At 38.5% G+C, this 26,886-nt stretch overlaps 2 protein-coding genes and 1 non-coding gene across 4 annotated transcripts; 1 reads left to right on the forward strand and 2 right to left on the reverse strand.

Moving 5' to 3' along the window:
- Positions 1–1,663: 1,663 nt before the first annotated feature.
- Positions 1,664–20,654, reverse strand: LOC110681918 (ATPase family AAA domain-containing protein FIGL1-like). Of its 2 annotated transcripts, XR_002503360.1 has the most exons (15): positions 19,924–20,654; positions 9,422–9,557; positions 8,687–9,067; positions 8,324–8,562; positions 7,733–7,860; positions 7,542–7,660; positions 7,364–7,456; positions 6,338–6,439; positions 5,997–6,099; positions 5,509–5,592; positions 5,337–5,432; positions 5,124–5,251; positions 4,905–5,024; positions 3,946–4,383; positions 1,664–2,745 (listed from the first exon to the last, which is right to left on the reverse strand). XR_002503360.1 is itself a non-coding variant. In XM_021858089.1 (14 exons), the coding sequence occupies exons 1-13, from the start codon at positions 20,196–20,198 to the stop codon at positions 4,923–4,925; spliced, it is 1,986 nt and encodes a 661-aa protein (XP_021713781.1). In that variant the 5' UTR covers positions 20,199–20,654; the 3' UTR covers positions 3,655–4,383; positions 4,905–4,922. The 2 variants fall into 2 exon arrangements, 1 of the variants encoding a protein (XP_021713781.1); XM_021858089.1 differs by lacking the exon at positions 1,664–2,745 and having other exon boundaries at positions 3,655–4,383.
- TRNAV-AAC lies at positions 20,407–20,480 on the forward strand. Its single transcript has one exon. It is a non-coding gene; the product is annotated as a tRNA-Val (tRNA).
- An 89-nt stretch (positions 20,655–20,743) lies between the features above and the next one.
- On the reverse strand, positions 20,744–26,669 carry LOC110681920 (sulfite oxidase-like). Its single transcript, XM_021858090.1, is given in 13 exon segments — positions 20,744–21,111; positions 21,467–21,526; positions 21,529–21,684; positions 22,022–22,069; positions 22,210–22,311; positions 22,403–22,513; positions 23,701–23,796; positions 23,944–24,062; positions 24,423–24,504; positions 24,615–24,651; positions 24,856–24,918; positions 24,994–25,109; positions 26,502–26,669. Coding segments are annotated over 13 exon segments (1,182 nt in total). The 5' UTR covers positions 26,577–26,669; the 3' UTR covers positions 20,744–20,994.
- Positions 26,670–26,886: the final 217 nt, after the last annotated feature.

Below are 26,886 nucleotides of genomic sequence, written 5' to 3' on the forward strand. Positions count from 1 at the left end.
GCGGGTTTGGATGATATTGACATCCCTATCAGCAGGTGTATTCTTGGCAAGTATCTTCCTAATTGATCCTCTGATTTCCTTTGCCATTCTTGTATCAATCAAGCCGCCGCTTGTCTCTTGATATGTTCTTGGGTTGTTTGGCTGTGCCCTAGGTTTATTGAGTTGCTTAGTGAAACGGGCCCAAAAGGTAGGGAAAGGAAAGGATGAGTTTTCCTCCATTTGGATAGCATAAATGGGAGGTGAGAGAATTGGGAGGAACAGAAATGGAAGGAAATTATTTCTTTCCACAATTAAAAAACAAATATTTCCAAATTAGAGAAGATTTGGAAGGAAACTGGTTTTTATTTTCTCCACCTTGCTACTGTTTGTCGTCTCCACCACTTGTCATCATCTTCCGCCGCCATTTCCACCGCAACATTCACCGCCATATTTAGTTTTGATTTACAAAAATCGATTGATAATGAAATCTGATTAACAAATTGATTATGATCTTCAAAAATTGATTTTCTGGGAAAAAAAAAAGGTTTTGGTTTTGATTTTCAGAAAAGGGTTCAATGACAAATAATTAGCAAAAAAAACATAGGGCAAATAAAAGCACATGCTCGCATGCACATGCACGCGCAAATTAGTAATTAATTCCTTAGTTCACGTGAGTGAACTAACAAGATAATCAAGAAAACCAAGAAAATTTTATTCCAATTTCTTGTTAACCGACTTACTTGCCACAATTTTATGTTTTTTACCTCCAAAATTAGCCAATTATTTTCTTTTATAAATATACCTTTTTAAAATTCACATTTTACATTCATTTCCTTTTGAATTGATTGTTAATTCAAGAACACTAATTGCTTAAAACTCATAACACAACTTCTTCCCAAAATTTCAATATGATTAGACAAGTCTTCAAGAATCTTTTCGAAATAAACCCTATTAATGGTACGGCAAAGACTTCAAGTTACAAATGTTTGTCCTCCCATACCACCCCTAACCTTTCTACGTCTCTCAAATTTAACTTAAGCTCTGCGTTGGATAATCGAGAAGCACGATATAGGTTGTATATTCAAGATTTGAGACGAGTATTCCAAGGTCAAGAAAAAATCAATGAGATTCCTTTGTTGACAACACAAAATGAGGGTAAGATCGGTTACGCATCACTTGAAACATCAGATCATAAGCTAAAAAATGAGATTAAAATGTATCATAAGTTTAGGAAAGAAATTGCATATGTCATTTCCGAATTGGTTTTTGGTGATAAATGACGTGACTTTTATACTATTCAACCCGATTTTTCGAGGCCAATCACAATAGAACATCATGCTTTAACATCGTACTTAAAGAAAACAAAAACAAACTAAGTGAAGAAAAAATTCAATGATAATGCAACGATTAAAAAAATTGGATTGAAATATTTGAAAATTGCTTCTATGCTTTTTTTTTTTTTGACAAGAAAATTGCTTCTATGCTAAGGCTTTTAAAGTCGGATAATTAAGTCTTATTTATTCTTTTTAGTTTAGCTATTTTTTTTTATATGTTTTAGCATGCTACAACAAAATAAGGGATATAGTGGTACAATAATGATATTGCACTACTACGTGCTATTGTGTAGTTTATTAGCACCGTACATTACTACGTTGTATGAAACGAGTATTTTGGTTAATAGATAATAATATATGGTATGTCTACAAGTTCCAAAAATAAAATAAAATATATGGTACATCTTCTTTTTCTTTATTATCATATGCGTGCTCAAGAGTGGTTTCGGAGGTCTTCCTAATCATTCTCTCAAATTGGTCTGTATTTTAGCTAGGCTAAGTACGACGCTCAAAGTTAAGTGAGTAAAGTTAGAAAATGGCTAAGTAAGCAAGCAAGAGTGAACAAGGAAGATTGCTTTAAGAATGCTTTTGTATTGCTTGAGAGAACTTTGCAAATTTGTGGATGGGTGTACAAATGAGGGGGAAGCTCCTATTTATAGTGCTTCCCAAGGCCTAGAGACTTCTAGCCTAGAAAGTTCTAACCTCCTCAAATGGAGGGTCCTAGAACAAGGTTACTTTAGAGAGTTCTACACCATTCTACTCTACTCCTCTCTATGTGCAATATTTCGGAATGATCTAGGCTACTCTAGTTTACAAAGAATATACAAGATTGCCCTATAAGATTCTAGAAGCATCCAAAAGACTCACAAACCTTGTAGTGCAATTTGGAACGTTATGGGTCCCATCTCCAAAATCCATCTCGACCATCATCTTCATTGACCCACAAACGGTGGGCCCCCCCAAGTTTCAGCCAGTTTGGCCTTCATTTGGGCCCCCAAATGGCCCATTATTGCGTTACTATCATTTGGGTGTTCACTAGGAAAACAACCCCATAGCTAAATAAAGCTCTATAGGGGAGAGGTGCTTCCAAGCACCTATGGGCAACTCCCAAGTAACGTTGCTGATGTCTTTATGGGTGTGGTGCTTGAGTTGTGACAGTTAGGTATAATTAGCATTAATAATTGGGACACAGACATTCAAATTAATAATCAGGAGATGGGACGGATATGAAAATTGAAATGCACCAGTGTAACGTAAACATGTGAGTCAATAGAAGCTGAAATTTTCAAGGCCTTAGATCACACATACCAATCCACTCGTATTTACTAATAAGGGCACAAAAATATTTTGACTACTTGATCTTGACATCAACGTCTGCATCCATGGAGAATTTTTTTTTCCAGGAGGCATTCCTGCTGCTTTAAATGCTTGGCTGTTACAAAAATGGCACACAATAAAACTTTCCAAAAATTTTGAAACAGTAGAAATGAAACACAAACTTCCATAGGATAAAAGATAACTGCTGCATTGAGAAGGGCGAATTACAAACAAATGAATTCTTCCAAAACAAAGGAAGCATTACACATTACACCTACATATCAATCACAACTATCGTCAAGGATGGGAATATCTCCCTAACACTTTATTGGATCATATGTTAAAGGTACTTTCACTTATATATAGAGTACAATAATAGCACAAGGCATGACGTGTCACAATTATCCATCTCTATAGGGTTATGTTGAATTATTTAAGGCAGACGTAAGCTTTATTTTCCTTTATAGCTAGTTGTTAGAGCATCTAATGCCTAGACATATTTCAGTCTTAGTTATTTTGAGGTTGTAAGAGTAAGATAACCTTAGCAATCAATTTAAGAGCAAAATCATTTTGCTATGCATCAAATGTGCTGGCCAACAAACTCCTACAATCAATAATTTGCATTACAACATACAAAGTACGTCTTAGTTTTCCTTACAAAAACCCAAACAGCAAGTGTTCCTCCAATGAATGACGTGAAGTTCTTATGGTTTAGTTACTGAAATTAAAAAGCAATTTTCAAATAAACACAATTAATTTTATCCAATCAACAAAATTGCAATTCACATGCAGTGGCAGACCCACGAAGGCCATGTTTATTTCAAACAAACATAATTTTATTGTTGTTGCATATCCACATATGGTACATTATTCTTTATACCTTCTATATTATGTAGTTAATTAATTCTACAAGACTACAATTATATAAAATAAACTACCAAAATTTACTCAGTCAAGGAATCAAAGATGCTGATATTACTCGACCACATTTCATTTGATCAGATACAAAGGAACGTTTTTTTTTTTTTTTTTTTTTTTTTAATTTCACGCTATTAGTAATAAGTAGCTCTTTTTTCATATATACAATATACATCCCATGTTTGGTTTATTATAAGAATAAAATTTTCTCATATGAAGCAAAATGATATGTATATCTTATATAGCATTATTTACCTTCTTATAAAACATAAATGCAGGATTATTTGTTTTCTTCATAAGGATTGCCGTTAGTGACCTTGATCCATCAAGTCGGAGATGGGGAATCGTTGTTGTACTTGTGCAGGATTTAAAGAACACAAATTTAAATGGTACGTACCTTATGGTTGCTGAGTTTTCTTTGGAAGCCTTGGATGATCCTTGTTTGTTTTCGTGCTCAGAGATTTTTGCTGCAGAGGAAAAAAGAAGTAGGCTTTCCTGGCTTCTTAGCGATTGTTTCCGAAGAGATTCCGGGAGGGATCCTTTTCCTACGTGTAATGCCTTGTCTCAAGTATGTGGCCTAACATATGCGAAGCATGTACTATTTCATTGTGTATAAGCATAGATTTACCAATACATACATCTTGTAGGGTTTATACTTTTCTGATAATATGCTCTTTCAAAAATGAATACTGATTTTTTTTTTCTTTGCTGAAACTTAAGACGTGTGATCTTCTTACAGGGCTACTTTACTGCAGATGGTTGGATTTGCACAGGGGCAACACCGAGAACTAAAGGAGCAACAGGAACAGTTACTGCAGGCTCACAATCTTTTGGCCTGTAATTCAAAATCAATGTTGGAAGCTCAGGTTATTAAGTACATTTGTAGAAAAGAAACAAATAATATAAACTCATTGACTGATACGAGTATAATTTATATACATGTCTTAAATTTTGTAGGAAACTTTGGAGCCAAAACAAGCAAATAAAGTACACGGTTGACATGACATTTATGACGGAGAATAAGCGGCCAAGAATACACGATGTTTCAGATCAGAACTATTGGATGTGTGACACGTGTCCAATAAAGTAAAAGCTTATTTCCCGCCAAGGTTTTCAAGAGCTAATAAAATTAAGCTAATTACCGTCATAATTTATATCTGCAAATCTAATCACTTAGCTAAACTCCGAGCTCGCTCTTATGAAATATGCAAGACAACTATGTGTACTAATTTGCCAACTCACTGTCTTTTAAATCTATACTCTTCTCTTCATATAATTTTTGAAGGAAATTGGGAAAATGCTCATAATCAAACTGAAAATCTGAAGCTCCAAATTCACCAAATATCGGAATTTAACCTTGAATCTTGATTACTACTAGACTGCCAAGCTTCCGAACTGTTTGTTCCAGTTTTCATATATACCAAGTTCATTAGGTGAAACTGACGGCCTCACCTCCTGCAAAGCATCTTTAAAATCCTACAAAATAAAAGCAGAGTCATCGCTTAGATAGCTAAAGAAAACTTACCAACTGTAACATGAGTATTGAATAAGCTATTTCAAGCAAGACGTGCTTACCTGCAGAGTTACTGGCCTCATGTCCTCTTTGTCCAGCTTTGTAATTTCTATGCCCTGCCTCAAAGCATCTCTAAGTGGACCCATGGAAGCATCCTTCACAAGATTTTTCATATCCGATCCAGAGTAACCTGGGATGGGGTGAGATAAAAATGGTAAAAACAAAACAGATGATGTGTGATCGCAAAGTTGGTAAATAGTAAGTAAGCTAAAAACCTTCAGTCAATTTGCAGATCATGTCCATATCCTCTTTTGAGAGTCTAAACAGCCCATCTTTTTCCAGGAGATTGCGTACTATCCAGGCTCTTGCTTCTGTGCATTCAAAATATTTTTATTAACCTATCAGTGATATCTGCTGGAAAAACAAGCAAAGGGCAGAGACACAGACCTGCAGAAGGGAGTGGTATGTACAGTCGTTTTGTAAGCCGCCTCCTTGCTGCTTCATCAAGCTCTTGGGGCCTATTTGTAGCTCCTGCATAGTACACATAATTTACATGTTAATTGATACCCAAACAAAAACATGAACAAGACCATTGGGTGCAATGCCTAAGCATAAAGAGTCCACTATGCCATGCCCATGAAAATACTGATGCAACAGCCTAGACCTTGGCATCCAAGTGAAAACAAATTGGCATCAGCAAAGACTTCACAAGAATAAAATAAGAGGTTAGGGAAGCCCAACTTTTACATGATAGTCATAAAGTTAAACATCTTTGCTTGAAGTCAAAGCTCTCTATATATTTACTGTAAATTTTAAAATAATAGCAATCTTTAGCAGTTTATCTAATGATTACTCCACCTAATGTGGCAGGTTGTACGATAAAAGAGCATTTCTAGTCAACTTTGATAATATGCCATAAAAATATGAACAATCACCTATAAGCAGAATCTGTTCACTTATGCTGTCAAAGCCTTCCATCTCGATAAGAAACTGAGTCTTGAGTCTCCTACTTGCTTCATGCTCACCTTCTGATTTGCGCTATCATAAAAAAAAAACTTTTATAAAACTTCTCAGCAATAGAGAAAGTTATGATTCATGCAGGAACTGAATTAATTTATCTTCAAAAATATAATAAAATATGTGGTCACATTTTTCTGTTCAAGCCTCCTTTTTATTAATTTGAAACCCCAAATATTTGCTTCTGCAGTCAAGTCCATATAGAAGCAATAAAAACAATAAAATCCCTCTTCCTCCAAAGCTAAAGCTCAGAGATTACCTGCGACAGAAGGGAATCAATTTCATCAACAAATATAACTGCTGGTTGACGGCAACTGGCAACTCCAAAAAGAGCCCTCACTAGCTTTTCACCCTCCCCGATCTGCATTTTATCAACACATCAAGATCTTAGCTCTAACATAAAAATGAATCACACGCCAGTTTGCACTTCTTGAACATAAAATTCAGAAGATAATAGCAGATTGTCTCTATCTGAATCTTTAAGGCAAGCTTGAATTAGGAATTAACGAATTAAAGTGGGGGTAATAAGAGAGAATCAAGCCAAGGAAGATTGGTAGGGGGAGACAGGTGGTGGTGGTTAAAGGAGGGATGAAGCGATTATAATCTTTATTTTGAGGGTTTAAACCTTCCCGGGGAGAGGGGGGAAGGGATGCTTAAACTAGACGGTAATATATAAGAGGTAATGATTCCCCCACTGCCCACCTCCATCCTCCCCTCACAACCACAACTGCAAACTACACCTGTCTTCCTTTTCTTTATTATCTCTTATTAAACACCGTTAATTCTTCACTCCCAATCCAAGCACCCCCCCCCCAGTCATATTAGTAATATACTGTCAATTAACAGCTTAATGCAAAGGTCATTTCTTCACTATGTCAAGTGCCAATGAAGGGAGTCTGGAAAACAAGAAATTAGTGGACATGCCTTCCATGTTTCATGAGATTCATATGTCATTGAATGCACAATTAGCAAGCAGGTATCTCAAAACACACACAGATTAACAAGCCACACTTGAACCTTGAACAAACTAAGTTCTACATATCAGATGAAATGAATTTAAATTCATCAGAGAATAAAGTTTTATATATAAGGAGAGTAGATAAGGAGTACCTAGGAAAAAGGCAACAAAATTCTAAGGTGGCAAGAGAAATGTATAGTCTGCAGCAAATTGAACTGAAAAACTCCCTATTTTTTATGAGAACATGACTTAGAATTACAAGCAAGCAGAAAACACAAAACAGAGTGAACAATGCAAAAATCTTTGGACCCAAGGTTTTAAACTTACCCACTTACTAGTCAGTGAACTGGCAGATATGTAAAAAAATGTCGCTTTAGCCTCTCCAGCTATAGCCTTTCCAATCATTGTTTTACCAGTTCCCTGATATAAATATATGAGACAATATTCATGAAACAGTACCTTTTAGGCCACTTGCACTTCAAAAGTAAAGAGCTGCAGTACTTACAGGTGGACCAAAGAGCAGAAGACCTCTTCCTGGAGCACGGCATCCTTTGAAAATGTCTGGGCGCAATAGAGGCCAAACCACCATCTCTGTCACACATTTCTTGGCATGCTCTAAACCAGCTGTAACAAGAAGACAATGAATGCTAGATTTATTCATAAAAAGGAGCATTGCATATAACAAATGCAAATTACCAATGTCATCCCAGCGCACATTGGGATCTCGGTCCATAATCTCATTGCTAACATGTTCAATTAGACGAGGCTCCAAATTTCTCAGCTTCTCCGGCAGCTCCCCATCAGGACCACATAACATTTCCAAACTAGCACAAAACAAATGAGCTGTTAGCAATGATCACCTTCCACCAGTTGACTACAGAAAGTGTAGTGTTGGAAGCTCTACTTAGTGGACAATTGGCTGGATGCCAGGACATGTAAAAAACTATTTGGTGGGCCTTGAGGAATAGACTAAACTGGGTAGAATTAAGTTATTTAATTTTCTTCATTTTGTGCACAGAACTTTCCAGGAACAATTCCTATGTTTTTTGTCAGCCAAAAATATCCTCAAATTTCAACTACAAAAGTACAACTTTCTGTGTAATCCAATGTCAAAAGAGCTACCACTTTAGTATAATCTTATAACGAAGCATGACAGGGAAAACAAACAAACAAACAACAAAAAAACAACACAAAAACAAAAATTAAAATTAAAATTAAAATGAAAGCAAAAAACTGTGAAAAGCTGGTTATCAACCCAAGTTTAATAAAACACATGCGAGGACATACCATTTTCTGGTTGAATCCTCCACGGCATCATCACATTTGCCACCAATTCGTGCAGTCATATTCCCGCTATTGTTGCCCTTGGATCTGATTGGGGGAATAAAATTACCACGGACCCCACGACGTGATACACCATATGATTTTCCACTATAACTCCGGCTGTTGGAATTGTAATCACTAATGGGAGAGACAGAACAGCTTGGTGAACCACCCAACCCTTTCTTTTGCTTTACTTCCATTTCCTGTTATAGGAAAACAAGATATAAATATCAATAAGATAATTTGGAAACTGGAACAAGTCCCAGGCTTCCGATGTATTAAGAAGGCTGTAGTCTAATTTCAAGATGTAGACGTAATTGAAAATACCAATTTGGTTCTAGCAGTCACAAACGCATTTCCAGAGACTTCTCTGTTAGTTTCGTTGTTGCTCAAAGCTGATCCGATGTCATTTCTAGGATACCTTGATTCCATGTGAGGACGCTTTACTCCCAAATTGTTTCCAAGCATTCTTTCTTCTTCTTCAGCGTGTGCAAACGAAGAATTCCCTTTGACTTGATTATTTGATGCACATGCCTTGCCCAAAATAATGCAGTCATCAGATCCATTATTTTTGGATGTAACAGGACCTTTTACACCAACATTACTTCTACCCATCATGTTGTTCCCATGCCAAGATGACAAGTCAGCCTCAAGAGTAGTTTTGGAGGTCTTCCTAGTCAGTCTCTCAAATTGGTCTCCTTGGCCTCCCTGCACAAGGTGTAGATAGCAATGAGCACTTAAATCAAAAGTACTGCTCCCTACTGGCTAGGAAGCCACACAATGAACATAACTAACTAGGAACCTTGGAAAGTTGCACAATTAGAAGACACATAACAGCACTAGTCAAATTCAATCAGTTGTGATTCTAAAGATCTATCAAGGTGCTTATACTACATTAATTGCCCTCCTCACCAAAATGAAGAAAACGTAAGGTATAATTAGTATCGTAGACATTCGTATGAAAATTGGAAGATGTGAGGATCTGCAAATTGAAATGAACCAGTAATGTAAACATGTGAGTCACTAGAAGATGAAATTTTCAAGGCCGTAGATCAAACATACCAATCCACTCGTATTTACTTTGGAAGACTGCTGAATAAGGGCACGAAAATATTTTGACTGCTTGATCTTGACATCAACGTCTGCATTCATGGAGAAAATTTTTCCAGGAGGTATGCCTGCTGCTTCAAATGCTTGGCTGTTGCACAAATGACACATAGTAAAACTTAAAAATAAAATAAATTGAAACAGTAGAGATGAAACACAAACTTCCACGGGATAACAGATAACTGCTGCACAGAGAAAATTACAAATAAATTGATTCTGCCAAGAAAAGAAAGCATTAAACCTACATATCAATCACAACTATTGTCAAGGATAAGGGAAATATCTCCATAACACTTTATTGGATCATATGTTAAGAGTAGAGTCTGCATTATGGACATTAGAAATAATTGCCATCTAGCTTGTCGTTGTTTTTTTTTTTTGACAAATAGCTTGTTGTTGTTGTCAACAGTTAGAGCATCAGAAAATGTGTAAGAAAGAGGAAATGCAGATATATTGAGGATATTATATTTTAGGAAATTATATGATAATATTTAGTTGCTATATTTTGTGTCTAGAATATAATCTTTTGAGATCTTTGTGATATTTCCTAATTTTATCATATTAGGGAAACCTTGTATTATATATTGGGGATGGCCGTATCAATGGAAATCAATTAATTGAGTTTGTTCAATTTAACATATTCTCTCTAATTTAGCATGGTATCAAGAGCAGGTTAAATCGTTTTTTTTTTTTTTTCATAAACATGGTTGGAGATGATGAAACCCCTCCACCACATACACATAACAATGTGCAATACACCAACACCCTCCACCCGTGAATTTTGTGTACAGCAGGAGACAAAAGAGGCAGCCACTTACCACCAACAACAACAAGCCTTAAGCCACAGCAAAGAGGGAAAACAGAGGACCGTTAAGGGGGCAGCAGGCAGACAGGCAGCTTTGATCTTTTTGTTTGTATTGCACTAAAATAGTATAAGGACAATAGTAGCAATTGTAGTAATTAAGGGCTATGTTGCCTATTCTAGTAAGGTAATTGTAGTATAAGAAGTGGTAGCTTAGAATGAAAGAATCATCCAGAAATTTGTAAGCCAACACTCGGAGAGTTATGGCCTAAAGCCATATTTATCTTTCGGAAGCTTTAAGCTTAGCAATCAAACAATAACCTTCGTCTTACTTACTGTCTTAATACGCTAGTCCGTTGCACTTGGTATCAGAGCAAGAATGCCTCCGACACCACTGACGGTGACGCCGGAGAGGGTGGCGGCGCCGGAAGAACGCATAGAGGAAATCCTTGAGAAGGTCGGAGATGGTGAGAACTCGATACAGAGGGCGTTGAAGTGGGACCAGGACGCATTCTTTGAGGAGATGCGGAACCTGATGGCGACATTGCATCATAAGGAGGAGAATCAAACGCTTGGTGAGGGAAACTACAACGAAACTCCTTTAGGCAACGGTGGCCTGAGGTTTGGAAACTGGGAGCTTGGGAACGGCGGTGGCATTAGGCATGTCAACCACGTCAACTGTGAAGGGAGTGGGAATTGGCGTTATAGAAAGCTAGAAATGCCGACCTTCAACGATGGGTGGATTCTCAGGGGTGAACAGTTTTTTCAATTTTATCGGCTGTCGGAGACGGAGAAATTGCAAGTTTCGGTGGTAGCAATGGACGGAGATGCGCTCTTGTGGTATCAATGGGAGAGCAGGAGACGACCTATGGTGAGCTGGGAGGATTTGAAGGGGCGCATTTTAAATCAATTCCGGCCGGTGAACTCGGGGTCTCTTCACGAACAATGGTTGGCGGTGGAGCACGTGACGACGGTGGTAGAGTACAGGAGGTTATTTATAGAGAAGGCCTCCCCGTTGTTGGATGTGCCGAAGAGCATAATGAAGGGGAAATTCATTAACGGGTTGAAAGAGGAGATCCGAGCCGAGATCCGCATGTTGAATCCATTAACCCTTGAAGACGCCATGGATCTTGCGACCCGGGTCGAGGAACGGAACCGAGTCAACAGCCTGAGGAAAACGGGTAGGGCATTTTCCAAACCCGGACCCTATTCATACTTTAACCGCAGCCAGCTTCTACTCTTTTGGGTAGTGGGCCGGCCCAGAAGACAACCACAAACACACCTCCCTACAGCCCAATTCGAACCAGCTCTCAACCCAACCCATTTCATAATCCAACATTCAGCCCAAACCAATCTCCACAACCATCGTCAGCTTCTGTGAATCAACCTTCTTCATCATACTCCGGTAGATCAAGCTCCAACACCACCCGTTTCAACGGTGAAGTCCGACGACTTACCGAGAAAGAAATCCAAGATAAAAGGGCGAGGGCCTTTGTTTTCGCTGTGATGGTAGGTGGACGGAACCAACCCACGTATGTGCGGCAAAGGGGTTGAGCGTATTGTTAGTAGGCGAGGATGAATGCGAGGAAGAAGGTGAGCTACAAGTCTTGGAAAATTCCGAGGAGCAAGTAGAGGAGGAAATTCTAACCACCGCTTCGATGAACTCAATTGTGGGGCTTTCTAATCCCAAGACAATGAGATTGACCGGTTTAATCAAGAAGCAACCGGTGGTGGACATGATCGACCCGGGAGCGACCCATAACTTCATTTCCACGTCGACAATTGAGAAACTTGGCCTACCCATTAGTGGAACTCAAACGTTCGGGGTGTCATTGGGAAATGGAGAAAACATCAAGGGAAAGGAGCAATGCAAAGGGGTGCACTTGGAATTAGGCAATGGTGTTGAAATAGAGGAGGATTTCTTACCCCTTAAATTGGGAAATTCGGATGTGATCATGGGGATACAATGGCTTGAAAAGTTGGGAACCATTCTCACTAATTGGAAGGAACAAGAGATGAGCTTTTCTTTGAATGGTCGTACGGTGGTGATTAAGGGGGATCCAAGTTTAACAAAAGTAGGGGTAACACTTAAGGCCATGATTAAGACCTTAAGAAAGGAGGAGGGAGGTATTTTGGTGGAGTTGAATCGGATTGAGAAGCAACAGGGCTACCAAGTGAATCTGGGCCGAAAGAAAATGGGCCGCCAGATTTTTTGAGGGGAGTGATTGAAGAGTACGCTGAAGTTTTTGAAAGTCCTAATGGGCTCCCTCCCACAAGGGGCCATGAGCATTCCATCATCCTCAAGGAAGGTAGCAACCCAATTAGTGTTAGGCCCTACCGTTACCCACAATTCCAAAAACACGAGATCGAAAAGCTCATCGAAGAAATGCTTCAAGCGGGCATCATAAGGCCTTCTACATGCCCCTTCTCAAGTCCGGTGCTTCTCGTCAAAAAGAAGGATGGGTCTTGGAGATTTTGTGTGGACTACCGGGCTCTCAACAAGGAGACCGTGCCGGATAAATATCCGATTCCCGTGATTGATGAACTTTTGGATGAGCTACATGGGGCGCAACTCTTCTCTAAATTGGACCTCAAGGCCGGCTACCATCAAATCCTAGTTCGGCCCGAGGATACCCACAAGACGGCCTTCCGAACTCACGAGGGTCATTACGAATTTCTCGTGATGCCCTTTGGTCTTACCAATGCTCCGGCCACCTTTCAATCACTAATGAACGAGGTATTTCGTCCCTATTTGCGTAATTTGTACTTGTTTTCTTTGATGATATACTCATATATAGTGCTAGTGAGGATGATCATATTAGGCATGTGAAATTGGTGTTAGCAACTCTTAAGAAACACTCACTGTTTGCGAACTTAAAAAAATGCGAATTCGGCAAGCCCAAGGTTGCATACTTGGGCCACATAATTTCTAATGAAGGAGTTGCTGTAGATGGAGAGAAAGTGGGCTCTATGGTGAGTTGGCCCAAACCGAAATCTCTAAGAGATTTAAGAGGTTTTTTGGGACTAACAAGGTATTATCGAAAAGTTATTCACCACTATGCACATATTGCAAGGCCGTTGACAGAGCAACTTCGAAAGGATAATTTTGGGTGGAATCCGGCGGCCAACGAAGCCTTTCAGAAATTAAAACAAGCCATGATTTCCGCCCCGGTACTCACGATGCCTGATTTCTCGAAAGAGTTTGTAGTTGAGTCCGATGCCTCGGGGTACGGCCTCGGCGCGGTGTTAATGCAAGAGGGAAAACCGGTGGCTTTCTTTAGCAAGGTGCTCGGCCCACGGGGTCAAGGAAAGTCGATTTACGAGAAGGAACTTATGGCGGTGTGTCTAGCGGTGGAGAAGTGGAAACACTACCTTTTAGGCCGGAAATTCGTGATCCGAAGTGATCAACAAAGCCTCAAGTACATCACTCAACAAAGGGAGATTGGGATGGAATTCCAAAAGTGGGTGCGCAAATTGGTTGGGTTCGAATTCGAGTTGCAATATAAGCCCGGGGTGGCTAATAGGGTGGTTGACGCCCTCTCAAGGCGGGGCGGAGATGAAATTGAGTCGGGGGAGGAATTAAATGCTATATTAGCCACGCAGAGGGTGGATTGGGAAAAATTGAGAGACGAGATCGCCAAGGATGCGGATATACAGAAGCTGCTGACGGAGGTGGAGCAGGGCAAGGGCCTCAAGGATATACGGTGGAGAACCACCCGCTGTTGTATAAGGGTCGGATTGTGTTGCCCAAGAATTCGGTGCATAGGTCAGTTCTGTTTCGAGAATATCATGATTCCCCGGAGGGAGGTCACACCGGCGAAACCAAAACTTACTTGAAAATGGGGGCGGATTGGTTTTGGAGCGGAATGAGGAAGGATGTGGCGGATTATATTCGAGGATGCTCTGTGTGTCAGCGAAACAAATTCTCACAGCAATCGCCGACGGGGTTATTGCAACCTTTACCCATCCCGGAGAGGATTTGGGAGGATATAAGCATGGATTTTATTGAGGGCTTGCCGCGATCGAAGGGGGTGGATACAATATTCGTGGTGGTGGACAGATTGTCGAAATACGCACATTTTATAGGGCTCAAACATCCATTCACGGCTTACACCGTAGCTGAGGTATTTGTTAGGGATGTCGTTCGCCTACACGGGGTTCCAACAAGCATCGTTTCGAATAGGGATAAGGTGTTCCTAAGTATATTTTGGAGGGAATTGTTTCGAACGCAAGGGACGGAGTTGAAGCGGAGCACTTCCTATCACCCCCAAACCGACAGGCAAACGGAGGTGGTGAACAAAAGGGTGGAGACGTATCTTCGATGTTTTGCGGGAGGGCAGCCTAAAAATTGGGCTAAATGGCTTCCTTTGGCTGAGTATTCATATAATACTACGCCGCAAGCTTCCACTCAAGTGACTCCCTTCCTGGCAGTTTATGGGGGGGAACCACCCAAGTTAATTCGTGTGGGAACAGTCAGATGTGGGTACGGTTGATGAGTTACTGCAGGAGCGTGACTTGATGTTGGATGAATTAAAGTGTAATTTAGTGCGTGCTCAGCAAATTATGAAGAAGTACGCGGATGGGAAGCGTAGGGAGGATGAATTTCAGGTGGGGGATTTTGTTTACCTCAAGCTACAACCGTACCGTCAAAGGTCATTGGCTAGGAGACCATATGAGAAGCTGGCCGCGCGTTTTTATGGACCCTATGAGGTAGTGCAGCGCGTGGGTAAGGTCGCCTATAAACTACTTCCCGAGCAATGTCGTATCCATCCGGTCTTCCATATCTCTCAATTGAAAGGCGCCATAGGAGATGTCCCTAGCAATCCTACTATTCCACTTAAATTGACTTCGGAGCTCGAAATGGTTGCTGAACGGAGCAAGTCTTGGAGGTTAGACGCCAGGGAGGGAGCAGTGGCAGCATTGAAGTGCTCATTAAGTGGGTGGGAATGCCCGAGTTTGAGGCTACTTGGGAGGAGGTCGAAGCAATCAAAGAGCAATTTCCGGACTTCCACCTTGAGGACAAGGTGGCACTTTTGGGGGGCGGTATTGCAATACACCAACACCCTCCACCCGTGAATTTTGTGTACAGCAGGAGACAAAAGAGGCAGCCACTTACCACCAACAACAACAAGCCTTAAGCCACAGCAAAGAGGGAAAACAGAGGACCGTTAAGGGGGCAGCAGGCAGACAGGCAGCTTTAATCTTTTTGTTTGTATTGCACTAAAATAGTATAAGGACAATAGTAGCAATTGTAGTAATTAAGGGCTATGTTGCCTATTCTAGTAAGGTAATTGTAGTATAAGAAGTAGTAGCTTAGAATGAAAGAATCATCCAGAAATTTGTAAGCCAACACTCGGAGAGTTATGGCCTAAAGCCATATTTATCTTTCGGAAGCTTTAAGCTTAGCAATCAAACAATAACCTTCGTCTTACTTACTGTCTTAATACGCTAGTCCGTTGCACAATGCCAACAACACAGCTACGCAACATCAAGATTGCCCAAATTCAGTTAGTGCTGTTCTCGGATCTGCTGTCCGTACAGTCCCAAGAAAGGGTTGTGTGTGTTTCGATCATGGTCATGAGGGCTACGGCAGTCCGGAGGGGCAATGTACAGTGCAAGCTAATGTAGTTTCGAGTGCTCATGTTAATGCAATTACGGGATGGTTTGGAAATGTTAATATTCCTGATAATCGTTTGAATGGAAAATTTGATGTTACTTCTTGGATTATTGACACAGGTGCAACCCATCATGTAACCGGAGACAAATCTTGGTTGTTCGATATGCAGAGTTTTGAGTGTCCCGTTTGTCTTCCCAATGGTGACACTGTATTGGCTTCTTTGATTGGTTCTGTCCGTTTGTCGGACAAACTCATTCTAACCGGGGTTCTTTATGTTCCTAATTTGAGTTGCAATTTGCTTTCTGTGTCACAAATTACTGATACTCTTAATTTTATTGTCCAGTTTAATTCTTATATGTGTGTTGTACAGGATCAAACGAAGGAGTTGATTGGAACGGGAGCTAGGAGAGACGGACTATACTATTTTAGCAATTCAGATTCGGTGAATCATGTGGATGTAGGCAATACAATGTCGACTTTGGAGTTGTGGCACCGTCGAATGGGTCATCCATCCGAAAAAGTGGTTAAGTTACTTCCTCATGTTAGTGGCAATAAACATCATCTCTCTAACGAGTGTGAGGTATGTATGCGTGCTAAACATTATAGAGAAAAAATTTCTTTGAGTGATGGTATAGCTTCTAGGATTTTTGAAAAAATACATTGTGATTTGTGGGGTCCGTATCGACATGTCTCTTCGTGTGGTGCTCGTTATTTTTTTACTATTGTTGATGACTATTCTCGAGCTGTTTGGATTTACTTGTTGGTTGATAAAACTGAGGTTTTTCGAATGTTCTTAGCTTTCGTTGCAATGGTTGATAGACAATTTTCTCAAACCATTAAGGTGGTGCAAAGTGATAATGGCACTGAATTTAATTGCTTGCATGATTATTTTAGTGCTACTGGTATTATTTTTCAAACCTCCTGTGTGGGGACTCCGCAACAAAATGGGAGGGTTAAGAGAAAACATAAACACATTCTTGAAGTTGGGAGAGCTTTGAGGTTTCAAGCTAATTTGCCTATTTATTTTTGGGGGGAATGTGTTCTTGCCGCTGCCCACCTAATTAATCGTACATCCACTCCTTTATTACAAAATAAAACTCCATTTGAAATTTTGTTCAATAAACCTCCCTTATTTGATGCCCTTCGTACTTTTGGATGTCTGTGCTTTGCTCATAATCAGAAAATAAATGGAGACAAATTTGCAAATCGGAGTAGGAAATGTATTTTTGTGGGATATCCCTTTGGGAAGAAAGGATGGAGATTGTATGACCTTGAGTCGAAAGTTTTTTTTTGTGTCTCGGGATGTCAAGTTTGTGGAAGATGTGTTTCCATTTGCTACTCCGGAAGATGCTAATCTTAAGTCACAAGTGTATGAGTCGAATTATGACATTCATGATGATTTTGTGGAGTTTGATTTGCGGGGTGATAATGACGATGGTTTGGGCACAAATGTGGGGGATGACAGTGTGGCAGAGCACCCATACCATGATTTGGTTCAGCAGCCCATCTTCGGGGACCCTGCGACTGCTGGCACAGCAGGGCAGCAACACAGCCACGCCACTGGACTGCCTGCCAGTACAACAGTCCAGCAGCAGCAGCTAAACAAGCTGCCTGCCAGTACAGCAGCCCCGCAGCAGCACCATAACTTGCTGGCTGGGACTGCCAAGGAGGCCAGCAACTCCTCTGATCGCCAGCAGCAGCTAGCTGGGACTACCGAGGAGGGCAGCAGCTCCGCAGCACATGACACGGCTCCCTTGGGTCGTGGTTTCCGGGAAAAAATTCCCAATGTTCGTCATCGTGATTATGTGACTCACTCAGTTTTTGCTAAAAGTCCGTCTCCGTCCACTCTGTCTCCAATCTCTCCTTCAGGTACGCCTTATCCTCTAGCACACTATATAAATTGTGACACGTTTTCTGTGAATTATCGCAAATTCCTTGCAGCCGTTGTTTTAGGAAAGGATCCAAAATCCTTTAAAGAAGCGATGAAATTCGAAGGTTGGCGACATTCTATGAAAGAAGAAATAAGGGCATTGGAAGATAATGGGACTTGGACATTGGAGCATCTTCCTCCCGGCAAGAAAGCTCTAGGGTGTCAATGGGTGTATAAGACGAAATTTTTGTCTAATGGTGATATTGAGCGTCTCAAGTCTCGTTTGGTTGTCTTTGGTAATCATCAACGAGAAGGCATTGATTATGGTGAGACCTTTGCTCCGATTGCAAAAATGACTACTATTCGCGCTTTTCTTGCTATAGCAGTTTCAAAAAATTGGGAGATTCAGCAGATGGATGTTCATAATGCTTTCCTACATGGTGATCTAGAAGAGGAAGTGTACATGAAATTACCCCCAGGCTTTGAGAGCTCGGATTCGAGTTTGGTGTGTGGTTTGAGAAAGTCTTTGTATGGGTTGAAACAAGCTCCGAGATGTTGATTTGCAAAACTCACTACGGCTCTAAAAGGGTATGGTTTCATTCAGTCTTACTCTGATTATTCTCTTTTCACATAAACTAAAGGCATTGTTCAGATTAATGTCTTAGTTTATGTTGATGATCTTATTATTTCTGGGAATGATTCCGCTGCATTAAATGTGTTCAAAGCTTATCTTGGTGATTGTTTCAAGATGAAGGATCTTGGTCCTTTGATGTATTTTTTGGGCATTGAAGTTGCTCGTAGTAAATCAGGTTTGTTTTTGTGTCAACGAAAATACACCTTGGATATTGTTTCTGAAGCAGGGTTACTAGGTGCGAAACCTATTGGTTTTCCAATTGAGCAGAACCACAAGCTAAGTCTTGCTAGTGGTGAGTTACTTGAGAATCCTGAGTCTTATCGTAGACTGGTAGGGCGGTTAATTTATCTCTCGGTGACTAGACCGGATTTGGCATATTGATATGTTCCCCACCATCTTGATAGGTTGGGACACAATGGCTTCTGAGGGAACCAGTGTTTCCTACATATGATCTCTGACTAGGTCATTCAGAAAGCCATTAATAAATCTCATTTCTCGTTTTTTGACACTAATAGCTTCTCTCTTGTAGCTGCAAACAGAGAATACAACATTCTATGACCTCACATGCAATCCTTTCCCTTTTATGACCACATACAGTGAGCATTTTCATGGATACAATTATACTCTCCAATCTTCCTTCAAGGTATTTTTCACTTATATATAGAGTACAATAATAGCGCAAGGCATGTCGTGTCACAAGTATCCATCTCTATAGGGTTATGTTGAATTATTTAAGGAAGACATAAGCTTTATTTTCCTTTATAGTTCTTGGAGCATCTAATGCCTAAACATATTTCAAACTAAGTTCTTTTGAGGTTGTAAGAATAAGATGACCTTAGCAATCAATTTAAGAGAAAAATCATTTTGCTATGTATCATATGTGTTGGCCAACAAACTCCTACAATCAACAAATCGCAATACAATATACAAAGTATGTCTTAGTTTTCCTTACAAAACCCGAACAACAAAGAGTTCCTCCAACCAATGACGCGAAGTTCTTCTGGTTTAGTTACAGAATTTAAAATAAGTAATTTTTCAAATAAACACCATTAACTTATCCAATCAACAAAATTGCAATTCACATGTGTCCTAATCCTTCTTCCAAAAGCCTAAGTATATAAATCCACTAGAGCTTCATCTCTTATAATCAATGAAACGATGTTCGCAATCATCAAAATATAGAGATTCAACTTCTAAAACAAAGCCTTACACCAAATGAGTTCCTCTTATTCAAAAACAAAACAATAATTTTGAAAAATGGATAAAAATCAAATTATCTCAAATTGCAGCTCCATTCAATATCAAAATACAGTAATCGATTTCATGAACAGCAAAATCGAACAAAATTAAGCACATGTATACAATGTTTTCACCAAAATTTTCGAAAAACGAAATCATTCAGCAATTCAGCATCATCTCGAATCAAAGATTCATCATCAAACAAAAAATTCACCAAAATCAACAAAAAAAAACCTGGAAAACTAGAAATTATAAATAACTCCGAAGAACATGAAAGAGAGAGAGAGAGGGTTACCGGTCGTAAACGGGAGTGAGTTGACGGCGAGAAGCGTCGAGCTTAGACAAAGCATCGCGGCGAATAGGATGAATAAACGAGGAATCGACGTCGTTTTGAGAGCGAGAATCGAGAAAACCGAGGAGACGAAGGCTGAGAAGTTGTGCGGAAGAATAATCGCGATTCTCTAAAGCGAAATCGGCGCCGAAGAGTAGAGATTGAAGACGGTTGATGTTGTTATCGACTTCTTTTCTCCAATTTTGCTGGTTTTCTTCTCTCTCCTCTTGATTCGCCATTGTTGCACCTCTTTCAACCTCCTTTCTTACTGTAACTTTCAGGAGAGAGAAAGAAAGAGAGAAGGATTTTGTGAAGGTTTTCCTGATTTTGGAGGGTTTTATTACAGTACTTGTATTATTTTATTTTCGCATTTCCCGCTTATTTTCTTTTTTAGGTGTTACTGCTGATTTTAATAATTAATATATTTTGAATACTTTGTTCAGAAGAGGTTTTGTGGTGTAGTTGGTTATCACGTCAGTCTAACACACTGAAGGTCCCCAGTTCGAACCTGGGCGAAGCCATTTTGTTTCAATATTTTTTTTTAATTTTTTAAAAATTCTTGTTTTACTATGGAAAAATAATAAGAAACGAGAAAATGGAAGAGTTTTTTCTTTACAACGTATATATATTTTTTTTTAAACGAGCACAAGGGATAATCTTAATGCCCTGATAAGCTAAACAGCTTGAATAATCATTGTATACTCATCATTTTAAGAGAAAGGTGTATTTTTTAAAAAAAGCTAAAAATAGTTGCTCCATATTGACAGGTTCAAGACAAGGAACAGAAACGAATCAAACGATTGATTAAAAGAGCTTCAAACCACGAAAAAAGAGCCTCACCAGAGACTAGCCTTGTGCAGTTAATGAGTAACATTACACGCATAAAACATAAAATCTAGCTCTGATACAGTACATACAATAACCATACATAGTAGCTTATAGGTTATTCACCAAGTCCAGAAATAGAATTGCAAGTCTTGCCACATATGGTTAAAATTTTGTCAACGCAAATACAATAAGGTAGACTTTGAGATATCACATACTTGAGTGACCAATTCTAACATCAACCCTATGCCATGATGTGTTCAAAATTCCTCTCAGATTCCAGATACTTTCTACACTTTCGGGCTGCACATTTGCAGCAATATCCACCTACCACAAATCAAAGAAAACATCAAGCACAAACAGCGCCATTAGAAAAACTCACAACAATAATTGAACATGAAATGAGTTTAATCAAAAGATTTTATATTACAGAAGTAATAGCAGTTAAGCTGCTGTTCTAGTGTTCTACATAGACAGAAAACAGAAACTTAAAGTTACACATGAGACAACCTTATAAAGTTTTTTCATTAAAAAAAATTCAGTGACCACAATACATCAAGCCAGTTTGTATAAAAATTTATAGATAAAAAATAAATAAATAAAAAAGTAGCAGACCAAAGTATCTGCAAGAGAAGAGACAAAGGAATTTAATTACGTACTACGTAGTATAACACATCCTTACCGCTTTTGCAACTATCTCAGCTCTATGCTGTACCTCAACTTCGGCCTCAAAGAATACCCACACGCCCACTTGTCACAGTTGAAACTATCTGCAACATACTGCACGCCTGGTTTCTGGTATCTGGAGGCTTCCACCCATGTTTTACCTCCATCTATGGATATATCTACTCTTTCAATCCCACGACCTCCACCAGATAGTGCATATCCTTTGACTGTTACCTAAACCCAGATAATCAGAAGTTTTAGATACCATTACCAGATACTGCTAATGTTGAGATATTCCAAGAAAGCCAGAATTCAGCAAAGAGGATTTCGGGAGATATTTTATAAGAACATAAAATTCTTTCTATATTTGTGCATTTGATTTATAATTATATCTTAAGAGTGCAAACATTCCGAGATATTTTGCCATTGGATGGGGTCTCCACTCTCCAGAATGTTAAGTGCTAAATTGTTGATATTGTAGTTTGAACAAAGCGCATATGTAACTATATTTTGCCCATTCTTCAAATACGAAATACTATTGAGTGAGAAGGAACAAATGTAGCAAAATTACCTTGCCATCCTTCAGAACATTAGAGTCTTCTAAGGAACAGATGGCAGACTGCAAAAAAAGAAGCAACAGTTAATTCTCATTATGCCCACAAATTCAAGTTCAGAAATCTAATCACATTCTGCCCAAATGTATTTTTGAACAAGTTATGTCAGAGTAAGGTGGACATCAGCTTTCAGGAATACATATACCTGAACTGGAAAATCCATTTGAGGCCTCCTCGTTGACCAATTTATATTATCCCAATCAACTGTAGGAGGGAACATTTTATAATCCCTTTGCGTAAAGAAACCCTGTTGATAGCAGCATGAAATAGGCCACTAAGTCCCCTAAAGAGAAAATATATAACAGCTTATAAAAACCAAGTACTCTATATTAGCCAACCTGAGATTCTTCAGCAATCACATTGACAGAATCCAGCCATTTAACTGAACGAGCACCAATAACACCCGGGACAATTACACGTAATGGATAACCATGATCCCTGTTAAGAGGCTAAGGTCATATCAAAAACAGATAAACTCAAGTTAGATTGATACTGCACACAAAGACACTTAATGCTGGTCATGAGATCAGTTGTGATCATGAATGAAGCTTAATTGAAAAATCAATAGCACAACCATTTTTCTCATCTTTTTTCTCAAGATGATGGAAATTCTAGGCAGTCAAATTATCAATGCCTGATGTCTCCACGCAGAAGAGAAGACAGCAAGAAAATCAGACTCAAATCAGTTTTACAAACACAATACATATGAGGTTTCAACTGCAGTTGATCAGCCTTTTTCTTCTCTGGTATAACACAGGAACTAGGGAGTGGGGAAAGCAAAAATAAAATGAGCCCTGATTAACATCCTGCTAGGAATTAGCATGGTTTCTGACCAGATTACAGCTCTAAATATGGCAGAAGTTAGGGAAGAACAATGATGATTATATTGATAATAGGTGAATTACACTAATAGAAGGATAATTCCACTTTTGAGAGGTGGATTCTCTCCTAATATGAGCTTTCGAGAGGCTCACTCTCTCCCAATGACATAACCTCAACTATATTCAACATGATGATTATTCCTCCTAATGAGGTCTATATATAGAAAGACTCTCCTAACAAACTCTAGCTTATTCCCCAAGTCACTAATAATAGACTATGACTAATATGCCCTTCTCCCAAATATTGATTCCTTGCACATCCTCTGTCAAAACATGCCCACATCTCTACATTTAAGCTTTATTCTATTTGAATCATCTTGCCTAAACTTATCTTATTTGAACTTACTTGACTTATTTTATCTAAATTCTTTTTTTGCATGGGGTTGGGGGGGGGGGGGGTGTGTGATTATTTTTGTTTCAACTGATCTGAACTTTTTTGAGCCAAAAATAAGTTAGATAGAACAGGGCCTTAGAAGGCACAACATAAAGTGACTCCATTAGCTGCAGATTAACTAGCAGGGACAGTTTACTTTATACGTAGTAGATATGTAGCAAAATATAAAATAGATTAACTCTGTGTTCTAATATAATCAAAGTCTACAAATAATACAATGAACAAATCAACAAACTCTCTTTGATGAGTAAGTCATTAAGCTGGAATTCTTTCACGAGTGTTAGAAAAATCCTGCGTTAGATGCAAGCTTGGTAGACTTTGAAGAAGAAAAGAGGCAGTAAAAACTTAGAAGAAAAATTACCTCTCCATTCATTTCATAGGCAAGTAATACATCGGCCTCAGGGTTAGTTGCCTGGCTCAACGGAATTGATGCCTTATAAGGACCGCCATTCTCTTCCTACTCAATAACAAATAGATCTGGTGAAACTCTCCATCAAGAGATTTTTTAATTAGAAATAAATAAATAAAAAGCCCACCAATTATTGAAGAACGATGAAAAAACGTATACTCAAAAAGTCAAAACAGAGAATGAAAGAAGCATTACCTTGCACCTGTCAACACTGACAAATTCAACATGTTTTCCCCCACTTGCTGTGGAACTCGCTAGCTTAGGAACACCAAGAAGTTCAAGCACATCTGCTAGTTTAGCTCCACCCCATACAGCTGAGTTAAAGTTAAAAGATAATAAAAGGTTAGGAAGGTGGACTGAGCAAAACTCTCTAAGCATCAGTTTATGCAAGCAATTATCTAACAAGTATACACCAAGTTCTTTAACAGGCATAAAAAAGACAGTAGTCTGCAGATTATATTCAGCAAACTATACTCCATAAAAATAAGCATTATAGAAAGCCTGCTTATCCAATATAGCCAAACTCGTGTTTGCTTCTTTCTCTAATTTTACAAATTGATGAAGTCCTACAGCAAAGCATGGATAGTTTACAGCATATAATGAAGGAACAGAAATTGCCCCAATATTACTGAAATTAATAATACTTCATTTGATTCAATGTGAAAAGCACAAACCATTTCCTAGGGCAGCAATGCCCCATCCAACTCCTCTCACTTTTTTCGTTTTGCTCATAGCTGTTCTGCGGTTTCCTGCACACTGTAGCATTGAAAGATCAATATACAGTTATTCTGGGAGAATAAGGCACGTCACAAAAGCAAAAACCAATAGCCCACTTTATTTCTCATTACTGAAATTTTAAAACCAACCTGTAATGTAGCTGTTACAGTATACTTGGGCAGGTCCCTAAAACAGAAGAAACAATGTGAGCACATGACAACAAACTGGAGGGGGGAGGGGAGAGGGTAACCATCAGGTAGATCACATGTGTCACTTCAACTACAAGATAAAATTTCTAATTTGCGACCAGTCAAGCAAATTGAAGGTATAACGCGTATGACATATTCTCTACAAAGTAATGCAGTCAAAATATTGCAAACCCCTGCCTACCGGATATCTCTCATGGAGAGCTCCCTTTGGACGCTGATCAAGCCCATAACAGAAAGTCGATACCTACAAGACAATATACAACTGCATCAGTATAGAAGTATCACCAAGTATTGCAAAGATTATAGTATTAGGGATAACCTTTCGATGTCATCAATAATAGGTATAGGTCCATGATTTCTTTTGTAGAACAAATCCACTGGAGTCACATAGGAGGATATGAGGCCTGATCGATGCGGTTCAGCATTAAAAGGCTCCTGCACAATAATAAAGATGTTGACTACAAATTTACTAGCCAATAAAAACAAGGCTAGTTACGTGATACTACATTACTGCATCCACAGCCAAAATAAATTGCCTGGTTCTTGAGCTAATGGCAGCATGCAAAAAGCCTTCACACTGGAATAAATTGAATGTTAATCCTCTCCCAATTGACTTTATTTTAGGCCATTTCTAAAAACATAAACAAAGAACCTCAATTCCTTGAAGATGAATACGTCTTAAGCTACCTCCAAAAGTGCAAGTCACACAAAATTGCCAAATTCTTTTCAAAATTCCATTGATACAGTAATTTCTTTAAACCATCTAGAGAGTAGAGAGTACTACTACATAAAAATCATCGCCAAAGGACATAATCCTTGATACTATTAACATATGAATATGACTATTGACAAGTCTTCCCGGACCTGCTTTCCTTCAACAACCTAGCCTGAATTTGGCCAATCAACAATCTTCAATATACTCTCAATCCAGGAAAGGGTTTTCTACATTTCCTAGACTGAGTAATTTTCTTTCTTTGATTACTTTCAAGATTTAGTATAGTTCTAAACTTCTAAGGTTGTTAACACAACGTATGACTCCAAGTTGGTCCGAAACATGCATAATCAAGCGGTATATACTATTTAGACAACTTACTCTTTGCTAAAACAGAAGTACTATCAATGGTTCTACCATCAGGCCACACTTGAATTTAGTTTACATACAAGTATGATATGATCATTTAAATCACTAAAATTCATCAAAAATGTATTTCTAACTTAAACAATTTCCAAAATTACTCCAATTTTACTTAAGCTAGCACAGTTTTGTTTTTAACATAGCATAAATATTTTAATATTAACAATCAATTACCATATTAATTCTAGATGTTTTATTGCCAACAATTTCCAAAATTACTCCAATTTTACTTAAGCTAGCACAGTTTTGTTTTTAACATAGCACAAATATTTTTTTATTAACAATCAATTAACATTTCTCAAAAAAAAAAAAAAAAAATCAATTACCAAATTAACTCTAGATGTTTTATTGCCAATAACAATCCCCCAAAAAAAAAAATCAGACAAACAATAATAATCAATCAAATTGCGTCAAAGTAAAATCAACTAATCAAATAAAAAATATCACTAATTCGTCAGCTAAACAAATTTCCAAAAATTCAATCAGTTAGTCATTTATTAATTCGGTGCATTTAGATAGAACAGTATATTTTCAAACAAAAATAAAATAAAATTATAAAATGCAATATCAATGAATTAATTCAAACTCCAGCAAAATTCAACAGAGTAAAATAACAAATAATCATTAAAATCAAACTTGCTGAATACATAACAAATTAACATCATGATCAATAATAAAAGAGAGAAAATTGCCTTGGAATTGATTTTAAGAGAAGGATGACGAGATGGTTCATTGGAGTAATCGGACGGCGCGTGAAACCCCGGCATTTTTGCGCGACTTACTCTTTCGACTGGTGTTTCTGGGATGAGATTGAGAGAAAATTATTCTTTTTTTTTTTTTTTTTTTAAACAGAAAATTATTCTTTTTTGGCTTTTTTTTTTTTTTTTTTTTTTTTGGAATTTGGTAATATCTAGTGGGCCTGAAAGCCTGTCAACTTTGCTTAGGCCAAAAAGTTGGGGTCAAGAAGGTTTGATCCTAACTTTTGCTCAAAAAAAAAAAATTAATCAATATTCTTATGTCATTAATTTTTTTATTTTTTTTTGTAAATCTTATGTCATTAATTTTCTAAGGCATTAT

The sequence above is a fragment of the Chenopodium quinoa genome, unplaced genomic scaffold, assembly GCF_001683475.1.
Source record: "Chenopodium quinoa cultivar QQ74 unplaced genomic scaffold, ASM168347v1, whole genome shotgun sequence".
Classification (NCBI taxonomy): Eukaryota; Viridiplantae; Streptophyta; class Magnoliopsida; order Caryophyllales; family Amaranthaceae; genus Chenopodium; species Chenopodium quinoa.

Bases quoted from the DNA above. Each gene is read 5' to 3' on its own strand.
- LOC110681918 (XM_021858089.1), bottom strand. From the start codon at position 20,198: ATGGCGAATCAAGAGGAGAGAGAAGAAAACCAGCAAAATTGGAGAAAA. The intron at 9,558-19,923 runs GTAACCCTCTCT...TTTGTGCAACAG, and splicing joins CTCACTCCCGTTTACGACCG to CCAAGCATTTGAAGCAGCAG. The intron at 5,433-5,508 runs GTCTGTGTCTCT...TTGAATGCACAG, and splicing joins CATACCACTCCCTTCTGCAG to AAGCAAGAGCCTGGATAGTA.